This window comes from Littorina saxatilis, linkage group LG7 (genome assembly GCF_037325665.1).
Source record: "Littorina saxatilis isolate snail1 linkage group LG7, US_GU_Lsax_2.0, whole genome shotgun sequence".
Lineage (NCBI taxonomy): Eukaryota > Metazoa > Mollusca > Gastropoda > Littorinimorpha > Littorinidae > Littorina > Littorina saxatilis.
This window is the reverse complement of record NC_090251.1, coordinates 43,466,665-43,485,931: the sequence shown is the minus strand read 5'-3', so window position 1 is coordinate 43,485,931 and position 19,267 is coordinate 43,466,665. Positions and strand designations below refer to the sequence as shown.

The window sequence follows — 19,267 nt, the reverse complement described above, 5'->3', positions numbered from 1 at the left end:
GGCTTTTTAGGTAATTCTATCGGCCCTTCTTTTACAGCTTTATCTACAATTTGCACCATTTCTTCAAAATACTTCCGATTCTCTAACAAAGTTTTCTTCTCTTCTTCTGTCCAAAATTCTGATGGTGTTGGTGGTGGAAGAGGAATTTCCTGAGCTTGCTCAAAAGCCATACTTTCTGAATCTAACAGTTTTTGGTTAGCTGCTTGCGCTTCACTAATTTCCTGAGCTAATTCTTGTGAAGAAATACTGTCTTGAGACATGAGATTAATCAACAGAAACACAAATTCAAACACTTCTCTCACAGAAAACTGCCACCGCTTCCAACAAGTCTGAACAGCACAACCACCAAAGTAATATGACAAGATATCCCAGCCCCGTTGCTAGCCACAACAAAACATTAGGGTGGACGTGACGTAACTGTTGCTATCACATGATTTAATCTTGTCTTGCCATTGGAGGAATATAGAAGACAAGCTTGCAGGCTGGCTGTTTGTTTTTACCAGATCAATACGGTAGTCTTGGGCTTGGCTACGACGGGCAGATTGGATTAATATTTCAATGGAAACTAAATTTAGCGTTGTATCAGAGAAAGGGAGAATGTACGTTCTGGCTTACTGATTCCGACAGACCCGGCATTGGTTCAAAACAACCTTACTTTACTGTATTTTTTTTTTGTATGGATTTATGCAGTATTTTTCTGATTTTGTCGCATGTTTCATTTTAGTAAAAGTTTAGTCCAGAAGCCTATTTTGCGTTAATATTTAGGGTCTGTCGGAATCGGTGAGCCAGAACGTACATTCTCCCTTTCTCTACTTTAATTTCAATCCACCCAATAGTTTTTGAGAAAATGGGTTTTCAAGATTTAGCTCTGGAAATGTGAAATTGTGCAAGTATATATTCATGTGTGTGAGAGAGGGTGTGGGAGTTGAATGTGTATGAGGCGAGAGAGAGAGAGAGAGAGAGAGAGAGAGAGAGAGAGAGAGAGAGAGAGAGAGAGAGAGAGAGAGAGAGAGAGAGAGAGAGAGAGAGAGAGCAATCAAAACAACATTCTTGTTACTGATTACAAATCATGATATGTATTTCTATGTGTGTATGAAAGAGAATTAAAAAAATAATAATAAAAAAGTGCAACAGTTCTCACTTTGTGTTGAATAAACAATAGATCCAGAGGAGCGAATTACTGTGTGGTTGTGTTTACTTTGACACGTGCTTTCCGTACATGCAACTTTTACCGTGACCGTGATTTGCCACTGGTGTTCGTGATCGTGAAAACAAATATCAAGGTAACTGTGATCGTGAAAGCTAAAATTTCCCTTCCCGTGATCGTGATGATACCCCCCCTTTGGGGCCCTCTAAGAAGGGCCGTGTTTTGGGACTAAAAACAACTTGTTTACCAATTAAACTGAACACAAGTTAACCAAAAACAATGTGTGAAATACCAGTTTCCAGCATTTGTTGTTGTTAATGATAAAAGCGTCAGATTACTGCATACGTGACTGTCACGTAAGACGGCAGTGCAAACTAGTGACTAATATTTCAAGGCCGGGTGACTTTCCAATTAGTCTTTTTTGTTTGGTGCTGTATAAGTGTCTTTATAACCAACTCGTAGATTTTGTTTTCACGCCCACAAATCTTGCGATAATTCAGGTGCACAAATTGCGTAAAAGTTTCTATCCGAGTTCGTTTCTTAGTCGGTAGTGAAATTTGTGTTAACCGGATGTTGTTTCGACTTATCCGGATGTTGTATCAACTTCCGCTCACACTGGTGGCGGCTAAAACACAAGAAAAAGAAGGTAAGGTTGCTTGAACTCGATTCGTGGGATGATGTTGTTTTCTCGTGACATTTCAATGAAGCGACACGCAGTAAAATTGTAATTAATGTTGTTACGTTCCGGTTCGACCTTTGTGGTCACATCGTTGAATGCCGTAACAGGAGTTTTAAATCCAAAATGTAAATGACGGAAATGAAAGGGCTTCATCAGTTCATGTACTTTCACTAGACTAGTTGAGTTCCAGTTTTCTCTGGGTAAAACCAGATTAGCCCATCCAGTAAGCTTCCCTCGCTTAGTTTCGGTTACCCATGTTGTTTGAGTTTTCATTGTCAAAGAAAGCCTTGAGAGGAACATACGGTTCTGCAGGGAAATCAAATGAATCTCTGTCAGTGTCAAGTCTGTGTTCATTTCCTAACTACGACGTAGTCTGCGGTCGCTATTTTGTATAGTTAATTAGTTTAAACTAAAGAGTAGTTTTCCTTGTAAAACTGCTCGATACATAAGCAGTAAAACTACTTTTAACACATTCAGGCATGAAACCAAAAGTTCGTCCGATCCATTCAATTATAACATGTCCGGTCACGGAAAACGTAAGACTAAGAGTAGCACAGCCGTGCTGACAGTAGAGTAGCAGTCAATTTTATTTTCAAATCGTTTTACTTTTAACTTATGTTTCTTCTGAGTGGGTATTACAAGATGTTCACATTGTGCTTCAACTGTGTATTCATTCAAGTGTCAGCACCTTTCACTTTCAGTTTCATTTTAAATTTCAATACTAAACCTAGCCAAACATTATTGCGACAACTAAATTTCGCACCCAAATTATACTTTTAGCATTAATTCCTGTGTCATTTGGTTCAGACTTTCTATGTCAGTTAAGGCCATTCACTTGGCTATTTGGATCACCTTTCGGATTAAAGATTTCCCTAACAGTAACAGGGATCACGTGACCGCCGCTCAAATAAGGGTACGCTCAAAATTGACCAGACAAACACGGAAGGGATCAATTAAAAGCCAGAAAAAAATCACAATAGGCGAAACTTCGCAACTTTTACATCAAGAAGAAAGTCAAAATCAAATCATCTACAGTAAAACCTGTCAAATAAGGACACCCTTGGGACCAGACAAAAGTGTCCTTATTCTGCAGGTGTCCTTATTAGACAGGTGCAAGTAAACGCGACAAAGTCAAGTTGAGAGAGAGAGAGAGAGAGTACTGCACATGTACATGTACATTTATAAGAAAAACAGAAGCTGTTTAGATTAAATAGAGAAACATTTAATATTGACTGTTGTAAAACAAGTTTAAAAACTTGTGATAATGCATGTTTCAGCTACTAGGTACTGCCCTGCCTTTGATCTGGCCGCACACACAGATTTCCACTCTGTTAAACTCGGTCACTGACCCCGATGCAGGAAGTGTTTCCTCTCTCAGATAGTATGACAGGGGAACCACCTCTCATGGCAAAAACTGGGTCATTGACCCCTGGGAAGAAGGTCGTGTCTTTTAACAAGGCCATCCAGCTATCACAATGCCTTTGATCTGGCCGCACACACTTCTAATGGACCCAAAATACGTGTCCGCGTCCGTAATGCCGAGGTGGCCGTAACGTACAGGTGTTTTACAGTGTAAAGCAGTCCGTGCCGGGGCGGGGATATAGCTGGGTTGGTAGCGCGCTGGATTTGTATTCAGTTGGCCGCTGTCAGCGTGAGTTCGATCCCAGGTTCGGCGGAAATTTATTTCACAGAGTCAACTTTGTGTGCAGACTCTCTTCGGTGTCCGAACCTCCCCCCGTGTACACTACATTGGGTGTGCACGTTAAAGATCCCACGATTGACAAAAGGGTCTTTCCTGGCAAAATTGCTTAGGCACAGTTAATAATTGTCTACCTATACCCGTGTGACTTGGAGTAATAGGCCGTGAAAGCTAAATATGCGCCGAAATGGCTGCAATCTACTGGCCGTATAAAATTTCATCTCACACGGCATCACTGCAGAGCGCCTAGAACTGTACCCACGGAATATGCGCGATATAAGACTCATTGATTGATTGATTGATTGAGACTGACTGTCCGTATTCTGCGAGTGTCCGCTAAGTCCAGTGACCGTAATTGACAGTTTTCACTGTACCCAGAACATGTTTTTTTGTTTGGCTAGTTTACGTATTCCTACTGATGCAGGTGTCGATCAGAGTTTTTTTCATCAATTTTGAGGGGTATCATGACAAAAAAGCACTGTATTTCAGCAATGATTTGGTGGATTGCTTTGAAACTCTCAGAATATTTTGCCAACATACTTTAACGTACTTGGTGTCACATTTTGGATTGTAAGTGTTACAGATATTTGTTCTGTTGTTATTCAATTATTCGGACAAAGTGTTCTTCTTCTTTTTAGTGATAGGTAGCCAACATCAGCATGGTGATGAATCTGCTACGCTTGGGTGATGGTGGTTCCGGTCTATTGCTTGGTCAGGGGTGAAGTTCAGGGGGGGGGGGGGGGGAGGTTGGGGGTAAGGGGGGGGGGGGGGATGATGGGTCAGTGGAGAGTTGCCAGCCTGGCCTGAAAGGATGCCAGCCTGGCCTGAAAGGATGCCAGGGATGGCGCTGTGGCAGTTTCTACAGGCAGGCGGTTCCACTCTGGAATGGTGCGCGGGAAGAATGTTTTCTGCCTGTAGGCTGTCCTAGAGTGGGGGATTTCGTAGGATAGAGCGTGGATCTGCCTAGTCCTGCACTTGGGTGGGCTTGGCTTTGGTGCGTGGTTGCTCTTCACTGCGACAAGGTCGTGGTGGACTTTGTTTAAACAAGTCAAAGGATTGTTCACTTGTGTCCACAAAATGCATGACTTTGCAATTGCATGTCTTTAGACGAATGATTGATACAAACACTGCAAGTTTCATCTCACTTTTGTTTCAGGTTCCTGAGGTGTTACTGTACGCTTTTCGCGCAGAACATTGATTAGCCATACGCTGTAGCTCTTTTTGGACTTGCAGACTTTGGTTTGAAGTGAAATATAAACAAAACATGTTTGGTGGTGCCGGTGGTCAGAAGCCAGGAGGTAAGTAAACTCAGTCTATCTTTTATACATTTTTATAAAAAGTGCTATCAGTCTAAGAAAATCAGGTATACTATTACATGTACACTCAAAGTTGAGAGGGACTTAGTCCTCAGACGGAAGTACATTTCAAGACGTTATGAACTGAAAATCTCAGAAAGCCAAGATCTCAATATGGGGGAGTCTTAAATCGGATGGTCACAAAATTCAACACTGTATACTATCTACTACTATTTCTGCAGCTCACCAAGAACGGCTGTAACCTGATTGACCAGGGGATAAATAAGAAATAATAAAATTGGAATAAGAAGAAAGTTTCTTTTTTTATACATCTTGAGCGACTGGTTTGTAGAACTCGGTACAGTGAGGGAAGAAAACAAGACAGCTGGTATAGTATGGTGGAATCCCCCTTTTAAGACCTCCAAAAATTTGAGAAAATCAGATCTGAAAATGGGGGTAAATCTACAGAGGTTATGAATAGAAGGTCTGAGAAAACAAGGTCTTAAAATGGGGGGGGGGGGGGGTTAGGGCGGGGATGTAGCTCAGTCGGTAGCGCGCTGGATTTGTATCCAGTTGGCCGCTGTCAGCGGGAGTTCGTCCCCACGTTCGGCGAGAGATTTATTTCTCAGAGTCAACTTTGTGTGCAGACTCTCCTCGGTGTCCGAACACCCCCGTGTGTACACGCAAGCACAAGACCAAGTGCGCACGAAAAAGATCCTGTAATCCATGTCAGAGTTCGGTGGGTTATAGAAACACGAAAATACCCAGCATGCTTCCTCCGAAAGCGGCGTATGGCTGCCTAAATGGCGGGGTAAAAACGGTCATACACATAAAAGCCGTGGGAGTTTGAGCCCATGAACGAACAAACAAAAGGGGGGTTCAACTGTATTAAAACTAAAGCCTGTGTCTAAACTCTAATCTGCCTAGTGCGAATATTTTCAATTTCACAGTCTTCTGTACATAACTGGTTTATTAAGTATGATAAAATGGTATATTGTGACATGTGGGATTGAAGTCAAGGTGCTCTTTGGGTTAATAGCATTCACAGAGGTTTTTGGCTCTCGATATGGCCTTATCAGTCCATAAAAAGAGAAGCCATGGAGCCGTTTTGTTTACCTGAACGAAAATATGAGAAAAATGCACTTTGGGTTTGAAGCAAACAAAAGAGAATGGCTAAAGTGTTCTTAACACATTCACATTCAGCAGGAGTTTCTCATATTATTCTCAGCAAGAATAATATGACCATATTATTATCCTCTGTAATTATATTTTATTATAAATAATGATAACTTTAAAACAAATGTCTGTTAGACCTATGTCAGAAATATGCGTTGTTGATAGAACTAGAAGCTCGCTCATGTTACTTTGTAATGTAAGTTGAAGTATGTGTATGGACAGTTCTTGAATATGGCCTATAACCTTTTTTTGTTCAGGCTTCAGCTTTGGACAGCCATCTGCGGGCACCGGAGCCACGGCAGGTGGTTTCTCCTTCGGTGGCACCAATACAGGTGCATCTGCTGCTCCAGGGGCTGGCACCGGCGGTTTCGCATTTGGAACACCGGCCAGTACAGCCGCAGCCCCAGCTCAGCCGGCTACTGGTGGTGGTGGTGGTTTTTCCTTTGGTGCCACCGGTCAGCCTGCGGGGCAGGGCGGTGGCTTTAGCTTTGGTGGTCCCACTGCCACCGCCCCCACTACTGCACAGGCACCGGCTGGTGGTGCTGGTGGTTTTTCGTTTGGCGGTGCAGGCAATGCACCGGCCACTCAGGCACCAGGCCCTGGTGCTGCGGGTATGGGAGGTTTCAACTTTAGTTTTGGTAAGTGGTTTTACTGGGTTTTTTTTCTTCTTGCTGTTGGGTTAAAGTATGCTGTATGGTTTACTGTCAGGGGATTTCTTGACAAGTTTTTTGGTGATAGTTTGAGAATATGCTTGATCAGTTGAATAAAAATGCACTGGGTTTTGGTGTGTGCATTTTTTTGTATACGTGTGTGTCCTTCTGATGTTATTATATTGCAACCTAATCTATACTGAAAGATGCAACGGTGCCCATCATACAGGCAGGCTGTGAGGCATGCACATTTACAAGGGGAAGTTGAAATTTATTTATTTGACTCTGAAATAGCAGACTTTCAACTTATCAAGCTCTGACGCCTGTAACTTTTTTTGAACTGTTCTGATTTTGAGTGTTATTTTCTGTAGCGTTTCTTTCTTGTAAAAAAAGAATTTTATGGTCTGTAGCATTTATAATTGTGTGCAATAAATCCTTCAGATTCACTGCTCTGTGTACAGGTGGTGGTGGAGGTGCACCTACAACAACCACAACAACAACACCTGCAGCATCCACTGGGTTTTCTTTTGGCGGTGGTGGTGGTGGCTTGTCAGGTGCAACGCAGACCACTGCAAGTTCAGGTCCTACACTGGGCACAATGCTTGGCGCCACACCTGTTGGTAAGCCTTGCTAGTTTTTCGGATTCTCTGAATCTTTTGAAAATCATTATTTGCGTATGCTTCTTTTCGTTGTATGGTTGTAGTTGTTTTTGTGTGTGTGTGTGGTTATTTCAGGTTTTGTTTGTTTGTTCGCTTTTCTTTTATGACTCACTTGAGTAGTCAGTCACTCAGTGAGTCATAGTGCTTATTAATGTTTTGGACGTATTGAACAGAAAACTTGCTGCCAGCCCCAGTGAACAAAATGCTTACTCTTTTGTGTCATTGTTTTGGTGTTTTTATTTTATTTTGAACCTGTGATTGAAAGGACACTGTTTCTTTGGCTTTTAAAACCAGATATCATGTTCTCAGCAATGCATGCACAATTGTTTTTGTCATTGTCTCTGCACTGCATACCTATAATAATTCATGAAGTGCATGTGTTTATATCTGTTGCTTGTGTCACAGCTACCGCTACCACAGGCTCATCGCTCATGTCTCTGCTGGGTGGAGGCCCTGCCACCAATCCCACACAGCCTCAACTGGGTACGTTGGTGTCAAGCCACCCACCCCTATCTCTCTTTCTCACTCTCTCCCACTCTGTCTGTCTCTCTTTCTCTCTCTAAAATCTCCATCTCTCTAAAATCTCCTCTAGCCTAAAATCTCCATCCTTGAGTAATAAAGTTTGTTCGTTCTCTCTCTCTTTCCCTCTCTCTCTCTCTCTCTGTCTGTCTGTGTCTGTATGTCTCCTATCTCTCTCTTTCTGTCTCTCTCCTGTCTATATCTTCTGTCTCATGCAAGCTCATCTGCATAACAAATGCCTTTGTGCAATGTTGTTTGTTTTTGTGCGTTAATCTGTAAGTCAGCACACTTGAAAAGTCCGGATAAATACACAGTATGTTTGGAGAAACATATAAATATATATAGTAACAGAATGGTGATAATGGATGGTTCTAATTTTGTGGCATATTTTGCCTCATCAGTAGAACAATCAGCAGAACAATTGGTGTTTGTGGTGCGGACGAAAGTCCAGCTTTATTGCTGCTTCTGAAAACATTGAATGACTGTGGAAAACTGGAATCAGAAGGATTTTTTGTGACTTTGTGGGTGTTTGTGTGTAATGTAAAGTATGATATGTATGGTGGAGCGTTGAAAATAATGGGGATGTGCACCAAAAGGGGACCCTGTCCATAACCACCCTGTAGCAATTAGTCCCCTATGTGGTTGTTTTAGACAGGTTCACCTGTACACAGATGCCACAGTTTTCTTGTCATGGAACACAAGTATACCGTGGAATCCCCCTTTTAAGACCCCCTTCTTTTTAAGACCTAATTTGCTCAGATTTTTTTTAAGGCCTAATTTGGTCAGATTTTTTTTTAATGCCTAATTTGCTCAGATTTTGTTTAAGGCCTAATTTGCTCAGATTTTTTTTAAAGGCCTAATTTGCTCAGATTTTTTTTAATGCCTAATTTGCTCAGATTTTTTTTAAGGCCTTATTTGCTCAGATTTTTTTTAAGGCCTAATTTGCTCAGATGTTTTAACTCACTCCCTACTGTGCGATTTTTCCTATGCTTTCCACTGTATACTGGCCATTTGTATTAGTTGGTAAAAAAAATCATTACTGAAGAAGTACTCAACACAGATATTTGAAACTTTCAGGGTTTACTGTTGATATGTTGATGCCCTTCAGTGCAAAGTTTCAAGTGTTTTACTTAGAAAATAGCTGATTTAGATGGGGGGTATAAATAACCCTTTTTCTGGCATCAAAATTACGCAGGGCCATCACTTCAAATTCGCGTTTTTGAACTTTTTGAAATTTTTTTAACTCGCTCACTACGAACCACTGCTATCGCAGTGGTCCCATGCACACCACTTCCCCACGAACCACTGCGATAGCAGTGTTTCAGCACGTGTCGTACTGGTAGACGCCATTGTTGTTATGCAAATTTGCACAAAGCCAGCGAGTACGAAATCAAACCTCGCGTCATCGTTCTACAGCAGACAGAAGTGAAACTAGCTTGGTAATTTGCAGACGATTGGTTAAACTTGAGAGCCAGCCTCTCTATTTTCGTACAAAAATTGACGTCATTGAGCTAAAAAAAAATCCAACGGTCAAACACTGCTATCGCAGTGGTTCGTGGGGAAGTGGTGTGCATGGGACCACTGCGATAGCAGTGGTTTGTAGCGAGTGAGTTAAGGTCTTAAAAGGGGGGTTTCACTGTATACATTTGAGATTTTTGATTGTGGAAATGTGTAAGGGGAGACAACAGTGTTCAAAGTGATTTTTTGTGTTTAATAACTCGAGTCTAAGTTTGTTTTAAGAATTAAAGTATTCAGTCTATCTTCTGAGAAAATATTAAAAAAAAAATGTGCACAGTCGGTTGCCATGGTAGCAATCCAAGATGGCCGCCAAACAGCACATTTTCAAAATAGTAAGGCTTTTATAAAACTGCATGGAATTTTGTTTTGAACCTTGTTATGTGTACTTTAATACAATGCCACTTGAATTGAATAGTCAGTGAGTCGTTTAACAGTGTCCTTTATTTTTTATACAACAATATTTGGGTTGATTTCTGTGAATTGCCTTGCAATGCCATGGGCACTTCGGAAGCTCCTCTCCAGCTTCCACCTCTGCATCTGTAGAGACAAACATAAATTCTAAATTAATATGTCTAAGAAAAACCGAAATACTGCTATTCACATTTATACCCCCCCTCCCACACACACACACATTTGAAAAAGGTATTGTTATGTAATAAGATGCTATTTTTGCGCATGCGTATGTAAGTGCTGACAGTCAAGCAGTGATGAATAGCTGTTGAATAATCATGTAAATGGTGCTGAGGCGGTTGAGAGCTAGTGAATGGTCTGGTTTACAGCAATTGCACATCCATCGCATGCAGAAACCTTAATAAATTATGGTCTGCATGGGAAGTATGACCAGAAGCAATGTTCACTCACTGGGACATGCGAATGCATGTTTGTTTATGCTATAATAAAACTGTGATCACAGGAGGAAGCTATATATACTTGAGAAAATAAATGAGCAAAGAACAGATGTTTTTGCCCCAACACTGACAAACCTGGTGACCACCAAGCTTCACAGTAGCAACCCATAACAGACTGTGCATCCTATTCAGTTTCTTTGCATCAGGATGTTGTTACTTTGATTCTGTACTTCAACACAACAATCACACAAACACAAAGCCAGAGCCGCACACATAACCAACAAATTGTATTAACTAATATATTTTTTAAAAGAAGAAAACAAATACATACCGAACCAGCTCATTTGCTGCTTGGCATCTTCCCTGCTCTCCTTGGGCTAGTATGCAACTGCACCAGACTTCCCCGGAGATGCATGGTGTTGCACCATGGTTGAACAAAGTCATTTTCGTATTGATTGTTCTTCTTGTAAGCGGTTTATTTGCTTTGCTTTTTTTCCGGAGAAAAGATTACCATAAGGCCTGCCTTCTCGTTGTCAGAGATGGCGAACTCCTTGTAGTCCGTATCTACCGTCACGGCAGTCCGCTCCGCAACTCTAAAATGAGTCCTGGTTCAAAACACTCATGGAAACATGCTTCACACGTACACCACCGATGGTGATTTCTTGCTCCATCCCATCTCAAGTGAAGAAGCATAGTTTCCTGCCAATGTCCCTTCTCGAAGAAGGAAAATGCACACACTTGTTCTTCCGATTCGTTCGTAGCAATAGCAGACGACGCTATCGATTCGCACTTTCTGTTTAAACTTCTGTCACGCGTGCCTCTGTAACTGACCTGAATCTACCCGATATTCTTCTCCTTTGCATGTCTAGCACTGAACTCGGGGCAAAACTTGTGACCAACTGAAGTTTCAAGAAAGATATCCAAGAATAGTGCATTCTGGGAAGGCCGAATTGAACCGAACCTAGACCGAGCATAAACGAAGTTTAATATCCGCGATTCGATTGGTCAGTACTGAAAACTGTTCATACGGAATCTTCCGGAATCTTCATCGGTTCTCTTCGGCTCATTGGAATGTCTTCTAGTTGCTGTTACAAACGGCGCGAAATCCGTAAACGGAAATTCCCGTTGTCCGCGTCATCAACCAACTTCGCAAAGAAAAGACAACTCCTCCCAGTCATACAAACGTGACCACTGTTGACGATGTTTTTTAACTCACAGTCAACTCCGAAACATGCGCATTTTGTTAGCTATTTTGTGTTTTTTAATACATAATTGCACATACATTGTTTATTTAGCCGTTTTGACCGTTTATGATTCATTCTGATCTAAAATAAATACATCAGAATAACCAGAAGAGGTTCAAAATGCAGAATCAGAAAGAAAATGGGAATGACCATGGAACAAAAAAATCACTTTTTTTCACTGTGGTGTCTGCCCTGACAACAAATGTTCTTTTCTTTTTTTAATAGGACTAGGTCTAGGAGCAGCAGTGACAACACAAGGTGCAGGTGCGCTGGGTGGTTTTTCTTTCGGTGCAACTGCACCTTCCGCTGCCCCCGCCTCCTCTGCTCCCCCTGCTTTTAGCTTCTCTACTCCCAGTGCCGCAGCTCCCCCCGCCGCCACCGCTACCACTGCAAATACTGGAGGGTTCGCATTCAGTACAGCAAGTGCCAGCACACCAGCATCTGGTGCTACTCTGGGTACAAGTGCACCCACCCTAGGTCTGGCACTGGGTGCACCAAAGTTGGGTGCGCCTACCACCGCCGCCGCCAGCACCGCTTCAACTGGCTTTTCTCTCATGGGACTCACCACCTCTGCACCAAGGTAATTTTAGAATAAGTGGCTATTTTCTTTTTTTTTTCATTTTTTTTTTCAATTGATTGAAAAAAATTATACTTTTTTGCTTTGCTTATTCTCAAAAAGGAGAGGGCATTTGTAGATTATAATTGCTTTTTTTTCCACAAAATAACACTCGTAATCAATGCCTTACAGTTTAACTGATCTGGTCAGAGTGAATTATCATTTGCAGGTTAGTCTGAAGAATAAGCCTTGGGTGACTGTTTAATATAATGGCATAACTGTTAAATAGCTGGATCTTACTCTTTTAGAAATATTTGTAAAACTGTTCAGGCTATACAGAGGCTGTTTACACTACACATTGAGCGTAGTAAACTACGATTTTGGTCCCCAAACTACGCAACTACGCATGCTTGTCTTATACTACGCAAACGTTTCGTTTCGACTACACATTTTGACATTTTGAATACGCAAAAACGCGAGCGAGTTCCGATCCATAATTTGTACTAACCGGTTGTGTACTGCGTGCAAAACATGCCCGGCGCCCGCGAGAGTAGCGTAGTCAGTTGGTCTTGCTGCTGTTATTACAACTATCGCGGGCGTTTCAGCACATACTTTTCTGAACGTGGTCACTTCGTAGCTCATTCTTTCTGGAGGGAAAAAAAAGGCTACAGCGACGAACACGGATTCAGAAGACTTTGGCGATCAACCGCCACGGAGCAAAAAAAAGAAGCTTGGTCAAACTCCCAGCAAGGCTTTTCTGCCAAAGTACTATGAGGAGCATCCATGCCTAGTTTCGTGGAGAAAAGGGAAGCATTTTGCCCACTGCACTGTGTGCAACACGGCTTTTTCAGAGAAGCACAGTGGGCTTTACGACCGTGTAACCGCCACAAGAAAAGCACTTCTCATGAGGAATTCGAGAAATCCCGACCAAAGCAGAGGAAAAATTGGACTGTTTTGTGAAGAAACCCGTGCCAGGGAAAGAAGACCAAGACAAGCTCACTTTTGAGAGATCGGTAACCAGAGCAGAGGCAATGACCTGCCATATTATTATTATTGCCGACGCAAACCTGTTCTGTTTATGCAAATTTGCCTTCATGTTGATACATATACTCCCAGTCCCTACTTTTTGTGACTTGATGTTCTCAGATTGTCACAGGTCTTGAATAGGGGGTCCCACTGTATATGAACTGCATACCCCTCAACATAGCTTTTTTTTAACAAATGAAATGTTCCAAACTAGTTAATAATTTTTTTCTTAACAAATAAACTTAATGCTTGGCTTGTATTTTTGTGGGGGCTTTGTTTGTATTTGTATGAGGAGTATTGTTCACATTGTAATAGTTTTGTTTGGAGTGTTGAGTGTTTGTTTTAGTACGGTATAAGTAACTGTTCTGTTTTGCGGTTTGGGTTGATCGAATTGAAATACTACACATTCACCTGCCAAACTACACATTTGCCTTATTTTCACACCCAAAACTACACATGGTACATTTCAGGGGTAGGCAGGTCTGGGCTATATTATATATAGATACATGGCTTTCTTCACAGCCTTGCTACCAACCCCACATCAGCAGCAGGATCAACAGCAGCAGTGGCTGCGCTGGGGGCTAAACCAGGACGGCAGATGACGTACAAACAACTGGAAGAAGAGACCAACAAGTGGATGTCGGAGCTGGAGGAACAGGAGCGCAACTTTCTGCTGCAGGCCACACAGGTCAACGCCTGGGACAGACTCGTCATTGAGAACGGAGAAAAGGTGAGTCGTTCAAGCACTCTTTCTGCTGCAGGCCACGCTGGTTAACGCCTGGGACAGACTCGTCATTGAGAACGGAGAAAAGGTGAGTCGTTCAAGCACTCTTTCTGCTGCAGGCCACGCAGGTTAACGCCTGGGACAGACTCATCATTGAGAACGGAGAAAAGGTGAGTCGTTCAAGCACTCTTTTTGCTGCAGGCCACGCAGGTTAACGCCTGGGACAGACTCGTCATTGAGAAAAGAGAAAAGGTGAATCGTTCAAGCACTCTTTCTGCTGCAGGCCACACAGGTTAACGCCTGGGACAGGCTTGTCATTGAGAACGGAGAAAAGGTGAGTCGTTCAAGCACTCTTTCTGCTGCAAGCCACACAGGTTAACGTCTGGGACAGACTCGTCATTGAGAACAGAGAAAAGGTGAGTCGTTCAAGCACAATTTCTGCTGCAGGCCACACAGGTTAACGCCTGGGACAGACTTGTCATTGAGAACGGAGAAAAGGTGAGTCGTTCAAGTACAATTTCTGCTGCAGGCCACACAGGTTAACGCCTGGGACAGGCTTGTCATTGAGAACGGAGAAAAGGTGAGTCTTTCAAGCACAATTTCTGCTGCAGGCCACGCAGGTTAACGCCTGGGACAGACTCGTCATTGAGAACGAAGAAAAGGTGAGTCGTTCAATCACTCTTTCTGCTGCAGGCCACAAAGGTTAACGCCTGGGACAGGCTTGTCATTGTTAACGGAGAAAAGGTGAGTCGTTCAAGCACAATTTCTGCTGCAGGCCACGCAGGTTAACGCCTGGGACAGACTCGTCATTGAGAACGGAGAAAAGGTGAGTCGTTCAAGCACTCTTTTTGCTGCAGGCCACACAGGTTAACGCCTGGGACAGACTTGTCATTGAGAACGGAGAAAAGGTGAGTCGTTCAATCACTCTTTCTGCTGCAGGCCACACAGGGTTAACGCCTGGCACAGACTCGTCATTGAAAACTGAGAAAAGGTGAGTTGTTCAAGCACTCTTTCTGCTGCAGGTCACACAGGTCAATGCCTGACACAGACTCTTTATTGAGAATGGAAAAAAAATGTGAGTCGCTCTAGCACTGCCGTGGCGAGACACTGTACAAGAGCTTTCGGGGATGGGTAATGTCTGGGCATGCCAGGTCAAAGTGTAGGATGTACAGTGCTCAAATGTTAAGACCCCCTAGCTTTTGACGTGGGTAATGATATGGCACTCTGGGTCAAAGCGTAGGATGTGCAGTGCTCAAATGTTAAGACCCCCTAGCTTTTGACGTGGGTAATGATAGGGCACTCTGGGTCAAAGTGTAGGATGTACAGTGCTCAAATGTTAAGACCCCCTAGCTTTTGACGTGGGTAATGATATGGCACTCTGGGTCAAAGCGTAGGATGTGGAGGGATCCCATATTAAGACATCCTAATATTAGATGTGGATAATGACAGGGCGCTCCAGGTTAAAGTGTCCGATTTACACTGTCCCCATTTTAAGACCCCTTATTTTTAGATAGGGCACTTGACGGGCGCAGTGGCACGGTGGTAAGACATCGGCCTCCTAATCGGGAGGTCGGGAGTTCGAGTCGCTGCCGTCTGGTGGGTTAAGAGTGGAGATTTTCCGATCTCCCTGATCAACTTATGTGCAGACCTGCTAGTGACTTAACCCCCTTCGTGTGTACACGCAAGCACAAGACCAAGTGCGCACGAAAAAGATTCTATAATCCATGTCATAGTTTGGTGGGTTATAGAAACATGAAAATACCCAGCATGCCTCCCCCGAAATCGGCGTATGCTGTCTGAATGGCGGTGTAAAAACTTTCATACACGTAAAAATCCACTCGTGCAAAAAAATGAGTGAACGTGGGAGTTTCAGCCCATGAACGAAGAAGAAGAAGAAGAAGATGGGGCACTCCCGATCAAAGATTAGGATGTGCGATGCTCTGATTTTAAGACTCCCTGGTTTTTGATGTAGGTAATGACAGGGCACTCCAGGTCAAAGTGCAGGATGTTGGCTTCCCCCTCTCTACACACACTACCACCGTAATTCATGAAAGTAACCCTGCATTGGCTGTTTGCAGACGGTGCAGCTCAACTCGGACCTGGAGAGAGTGAAGCTGGAGCAGCAGAAGCTGGACCACGAGCTGGACTTTGTGCACAGCCAGCAGCGAGAGCTGGCTGAAATGCTGACCCCACTGGACGCTGCACTGGAAGCCATGCCCGCCATCTCCTACCAGCAACACGCCGACCTGGAGAGAGAGCACACGTCAGTGTTGGTTTCAAGCCATTGTAGTTATTTGTATACAGTGGAACCCCCCTTTTTTAAGACCTCCAAAAATCTGAAAAAATCGGGTCTTAAAAAGGAGGGAGTCTTAAAATGGGGGTACATTTACACAGGTTGTAAACAGAAAGTCTGAAAAAAACAGGGTCTTAAAAGGGGGGTTCCACTGTATTTTCTTCTTTTTCCCTCTGAGCCTTTGTAAAGTATTTTGAGCTGTAGAGAAGTGCTATATCAATGTTCTATTATTATTATTATTGTTATCAATGTTAAAATGAAAAAAACCCAATGCTGTATATTTTATTTCAAAAGGTTGGGAATTCAGTCTGATTTTGGGGTTAAAAAGGCATCCACTCAAATCATACACACCCAAACATACACATGTAATTAAATTCATAACACATACGACATTGAAAATCTGAAAGTTCTTGCAGGTATTGCAAAACCTGTGGGATGCTAGAAGAATAGGATGCAAGTGCAGTTGATGAGCTCATGTCTTTGTGTAGCCTGAAATGTTGGCTGTAAACATGTCAGCATATTTTGTTTGTTTTTGCAGATACCAGCTGGCAGAAAGCCTGGATGCTCAGCTGAAGCGCATGGGACAGGACCTGAAAGAGATTATCGATCGTCTCAACTCCGGCAACACCAAACCCGACCCAGAAGACCCGGTGAATAAAGTGTTTGCTGTTTTATTGATGTTTGTAGAAAGTTAGACACCTTAAAGTTCACTGTATCGTGTTTTGAATAATAATAATAATAATCAATCCCTTTTCTATAGTGCAAGTTCTGATAACAGCTCCACGCACTTTACAATTCAAATGCAAGAAACATAAAAACAACTCACAGTTTGAATGATGTCGTTGTGTATGAACTATAGGTTGTAAAGAAGGATTCAACTTTAAAAGTATCGGTCCTGCATGAGCTATCCAAATAATGGTAATCTTTTACTGCCTGTACAGTATGAGGGGTACATGACCCCCGCCAAAATCAAATTGAGATAAAGACTGACAAATTCCTTCCAAAATTCCATCAGGGTAGTACATGTCGCTCTTCATCTAGACAGTGTACATCAAATTATGTCAATGTTTATTTGGTTACCGACAAAACCATTTGAGACGTGGTAATTTGGAATATTCTATATATATACTGTTTGAGGATCACGTGAAGTCTCAAGAAAAATTCCAGATAGTTTCATATATATACAGACACTTTTGTGAGTCTGGGTTTTGTTCAACCCAGAAAGCATGGTTGAGATTAAACTGTCTTTGCATTCCTATTTTATGAGCAGGCATTTGGGGTGAGCTATCCAGTAGGCTGGTCAACATGTCACACATGAAAAGCAGAAATTGGAGAAGATATATCGATTTTCAGTGGGTTATTATACCAGCTTTATATCCAGAGCTGGACTCCCAAGTGTAAAGGCTAACGACAAACAGAAGAAGTGGGTTAATATTTGCTTTGATCAATAATGAATGTGTGTCAACATTGACTGTTTCTGTGTCCCTAGGTTCAACAGATCACCAAGATTCTCAATGCTCACATGGATTCCTTAATGTGGGTTGATCGACAGACAGGTAGGATTCATTTCAGTTATCTGTTCTTGTTCTTTTCTTGTTGTTGTTTGTGTGAACTCAAAGAATTGAGAGCATCAAAATCTCTCAATCACACATGAGATTGAACATTTTCTGATTTGGGGCTAAAATCTGACTTCTTTGTGAGTTTCAAAGGTACAAAAGACAATGTTTGGAAATAACTTTGTTGGGTTTGTAAAGGTTTTGAAAGAGTGAATACCCTTGCTTTAAGTGAAACAAATATTCACACGTGCTCCTTGTCCACGTGTGTCAGACACACCCCTCGCTAGTGACTGGCCTGTGGAATGTTTGTCCAACTAACAGCAAGGGTATTCGTTGTTTCATAATATTACTCCTATCCATACAAACGCGACCGAGTTATTTTTCGAATTATAGAAGGAAAAAATTGTCAAATCCAGAATTTCGTTTTGAGTTTTTTATGTCACTTTTGGAATATTTCATTTTTCATTTAAATCATTTAATCGGGTTCCCATGTTCTACAATAGTATTTAAGTGTGTAGCGGACCTTCTCATACTTGTGCCCCTGTTGCAGGCAACTTGAATCGTCGTGTGGAAGACCTGTCGAAAGTGATGGAGAGCGAAAAGAAGGAGCAAGAACGCAACTTCCGTCTGGCATACAGCTGAGGATGGCATTTCTAGCACAGGAGGCCGGTGGATGCAGTGAGAATTGACAAAATATGACATTTATGGAATGACCGTCGTGCAAGTTTTTCTAAAGCTTGACAAGTTTGGAGTAGTGTTCCTCAATGGTGAGTGAGCAGAGAGGAACTCTCACTTTAATGGATTTGCAATGTTGTTCAAAGGTTTCGGTCGCTGACGCATACTTTTTTTTATTTGACGCAGTGGTCTGACCCCTGGCCTGGCCGGTTGATATTGCTTTGATATGTAGGAGGTCTTCTGACTGAAAATTTGTCCTACTGATCGGACAAATTGTCAATCGTTTCTTTGTAGGTTTCAGTGGTTGTGTTTCTTTGTGAACAGGTGCACACTTTTTGATGAGAACTTTGTAGCTATTGTTTTGTTGTAGCCAGGACATTTGGATCTTTCAATATTGTCAATCCGGGTCCAACTGACCTATTGTCCTCTGGAGTCTGATAACAAAGCTGGATTTGTGTGTACTGATGAATGTGAAAGGTGACTTTCAGGCAAAAAATATGGTTAATGCTACACTGTGGTAGGACCTTGAATTTGAACCTCCTCAAGATAAGTCATTGTAGATCTTTTAAATGATATACTGATGAGAGAAATAGAATTTCTCTTTTTTAATTTTATTTGATGCTGTTCCACAGTGTTTGTTGTGCGACACTGGGTTAAAATGTATGTTGCTGCGTGTGGTTGTGTGTGTGATTTTTTGTCTCTGTCCAGATCAGAATGAAAACAAATAGTATGAGAACCTTGAAACTGATTTCACTTTAAGAATTGCCCTTTGTTTAACTTTCACATCATCCTCACCCTCATACTAAAGGATAACATTTTGAAAGTTGATTAAAATGAAAGAAAACATATTTTTATTGTTGGCTATGAGTGTGTATGTGTGTGTGTCACTCATTTATTGCGTGTCCACTCTTCAAATGTAGCTCTCTCTCTCTCTCTCTCTCTCTCTCTCTCTCTCTCTCTCTCTCTCTCTCTCTCTCTCTCTCTCTCTCTCTCTCTCTCTCTC

General features: G+C 42.2%; 1 protein-coding gene across 1 annotated transcript; it reads left to right on the top strand.

Moving 5' to 3' along the window:
- The first annotated feature begins 1,696 nt into the window (after nt 1–1,696).
- LOC138971529 (nuclear pore glycoprotein p62-like) lies at nt 1,697–19,112 on the top strand. The gene is made up of 11 exons (XM_070344274.1): nt 1,697–1,793; nt 4,682–4,823; nt 6,254–6,634; nt 7,108–7,266; nt 7,711–7,788; nt 11,660–12,014; nt 13,539–13,746; nt 15,819–16,003; nt 16,572–16,683; nt 17,523–17,589; nt 18,140–19,112. The coding sequence occupies exons 2-11, from the start codon at nt 4,790–4,792 to the stop codon at nt 18,229–18,231; spliced, it is 1,671 nt and encodes a 556-aa protein (XP_070200375.1). The 5' UTR covers nt 1,697–1,793; nt 4,682–4,789; the 3' UTR covers nt 18,232–19,112.
- The last annotated feature ends 155 nt before the right edge of the window (nt 19,113–19,267 follow it).

Coding starts and splice junctions, on each gene's coding strand:
- LOC138971529 (XM_070344274.1), top strand. CDS start 4,790: ATGTTTGGTGGTGCCGGTGGTCAGAAGCCAGGAG. Junction 6,635..7,107: donor AGGTTTCAACTTTAGTTTTG/GTAAGTGGTTTT, acceptor CTCTGTGTACAG/GTGGTGGTGGAGGTGCACCT. Junction 7,789..11,659: donor TCCCACACAGCCTCAACTGG/GTACGTTGGTGT, acceptor TTTTTTTAATAG/GACTAGGTCTAGGAGCAGCA.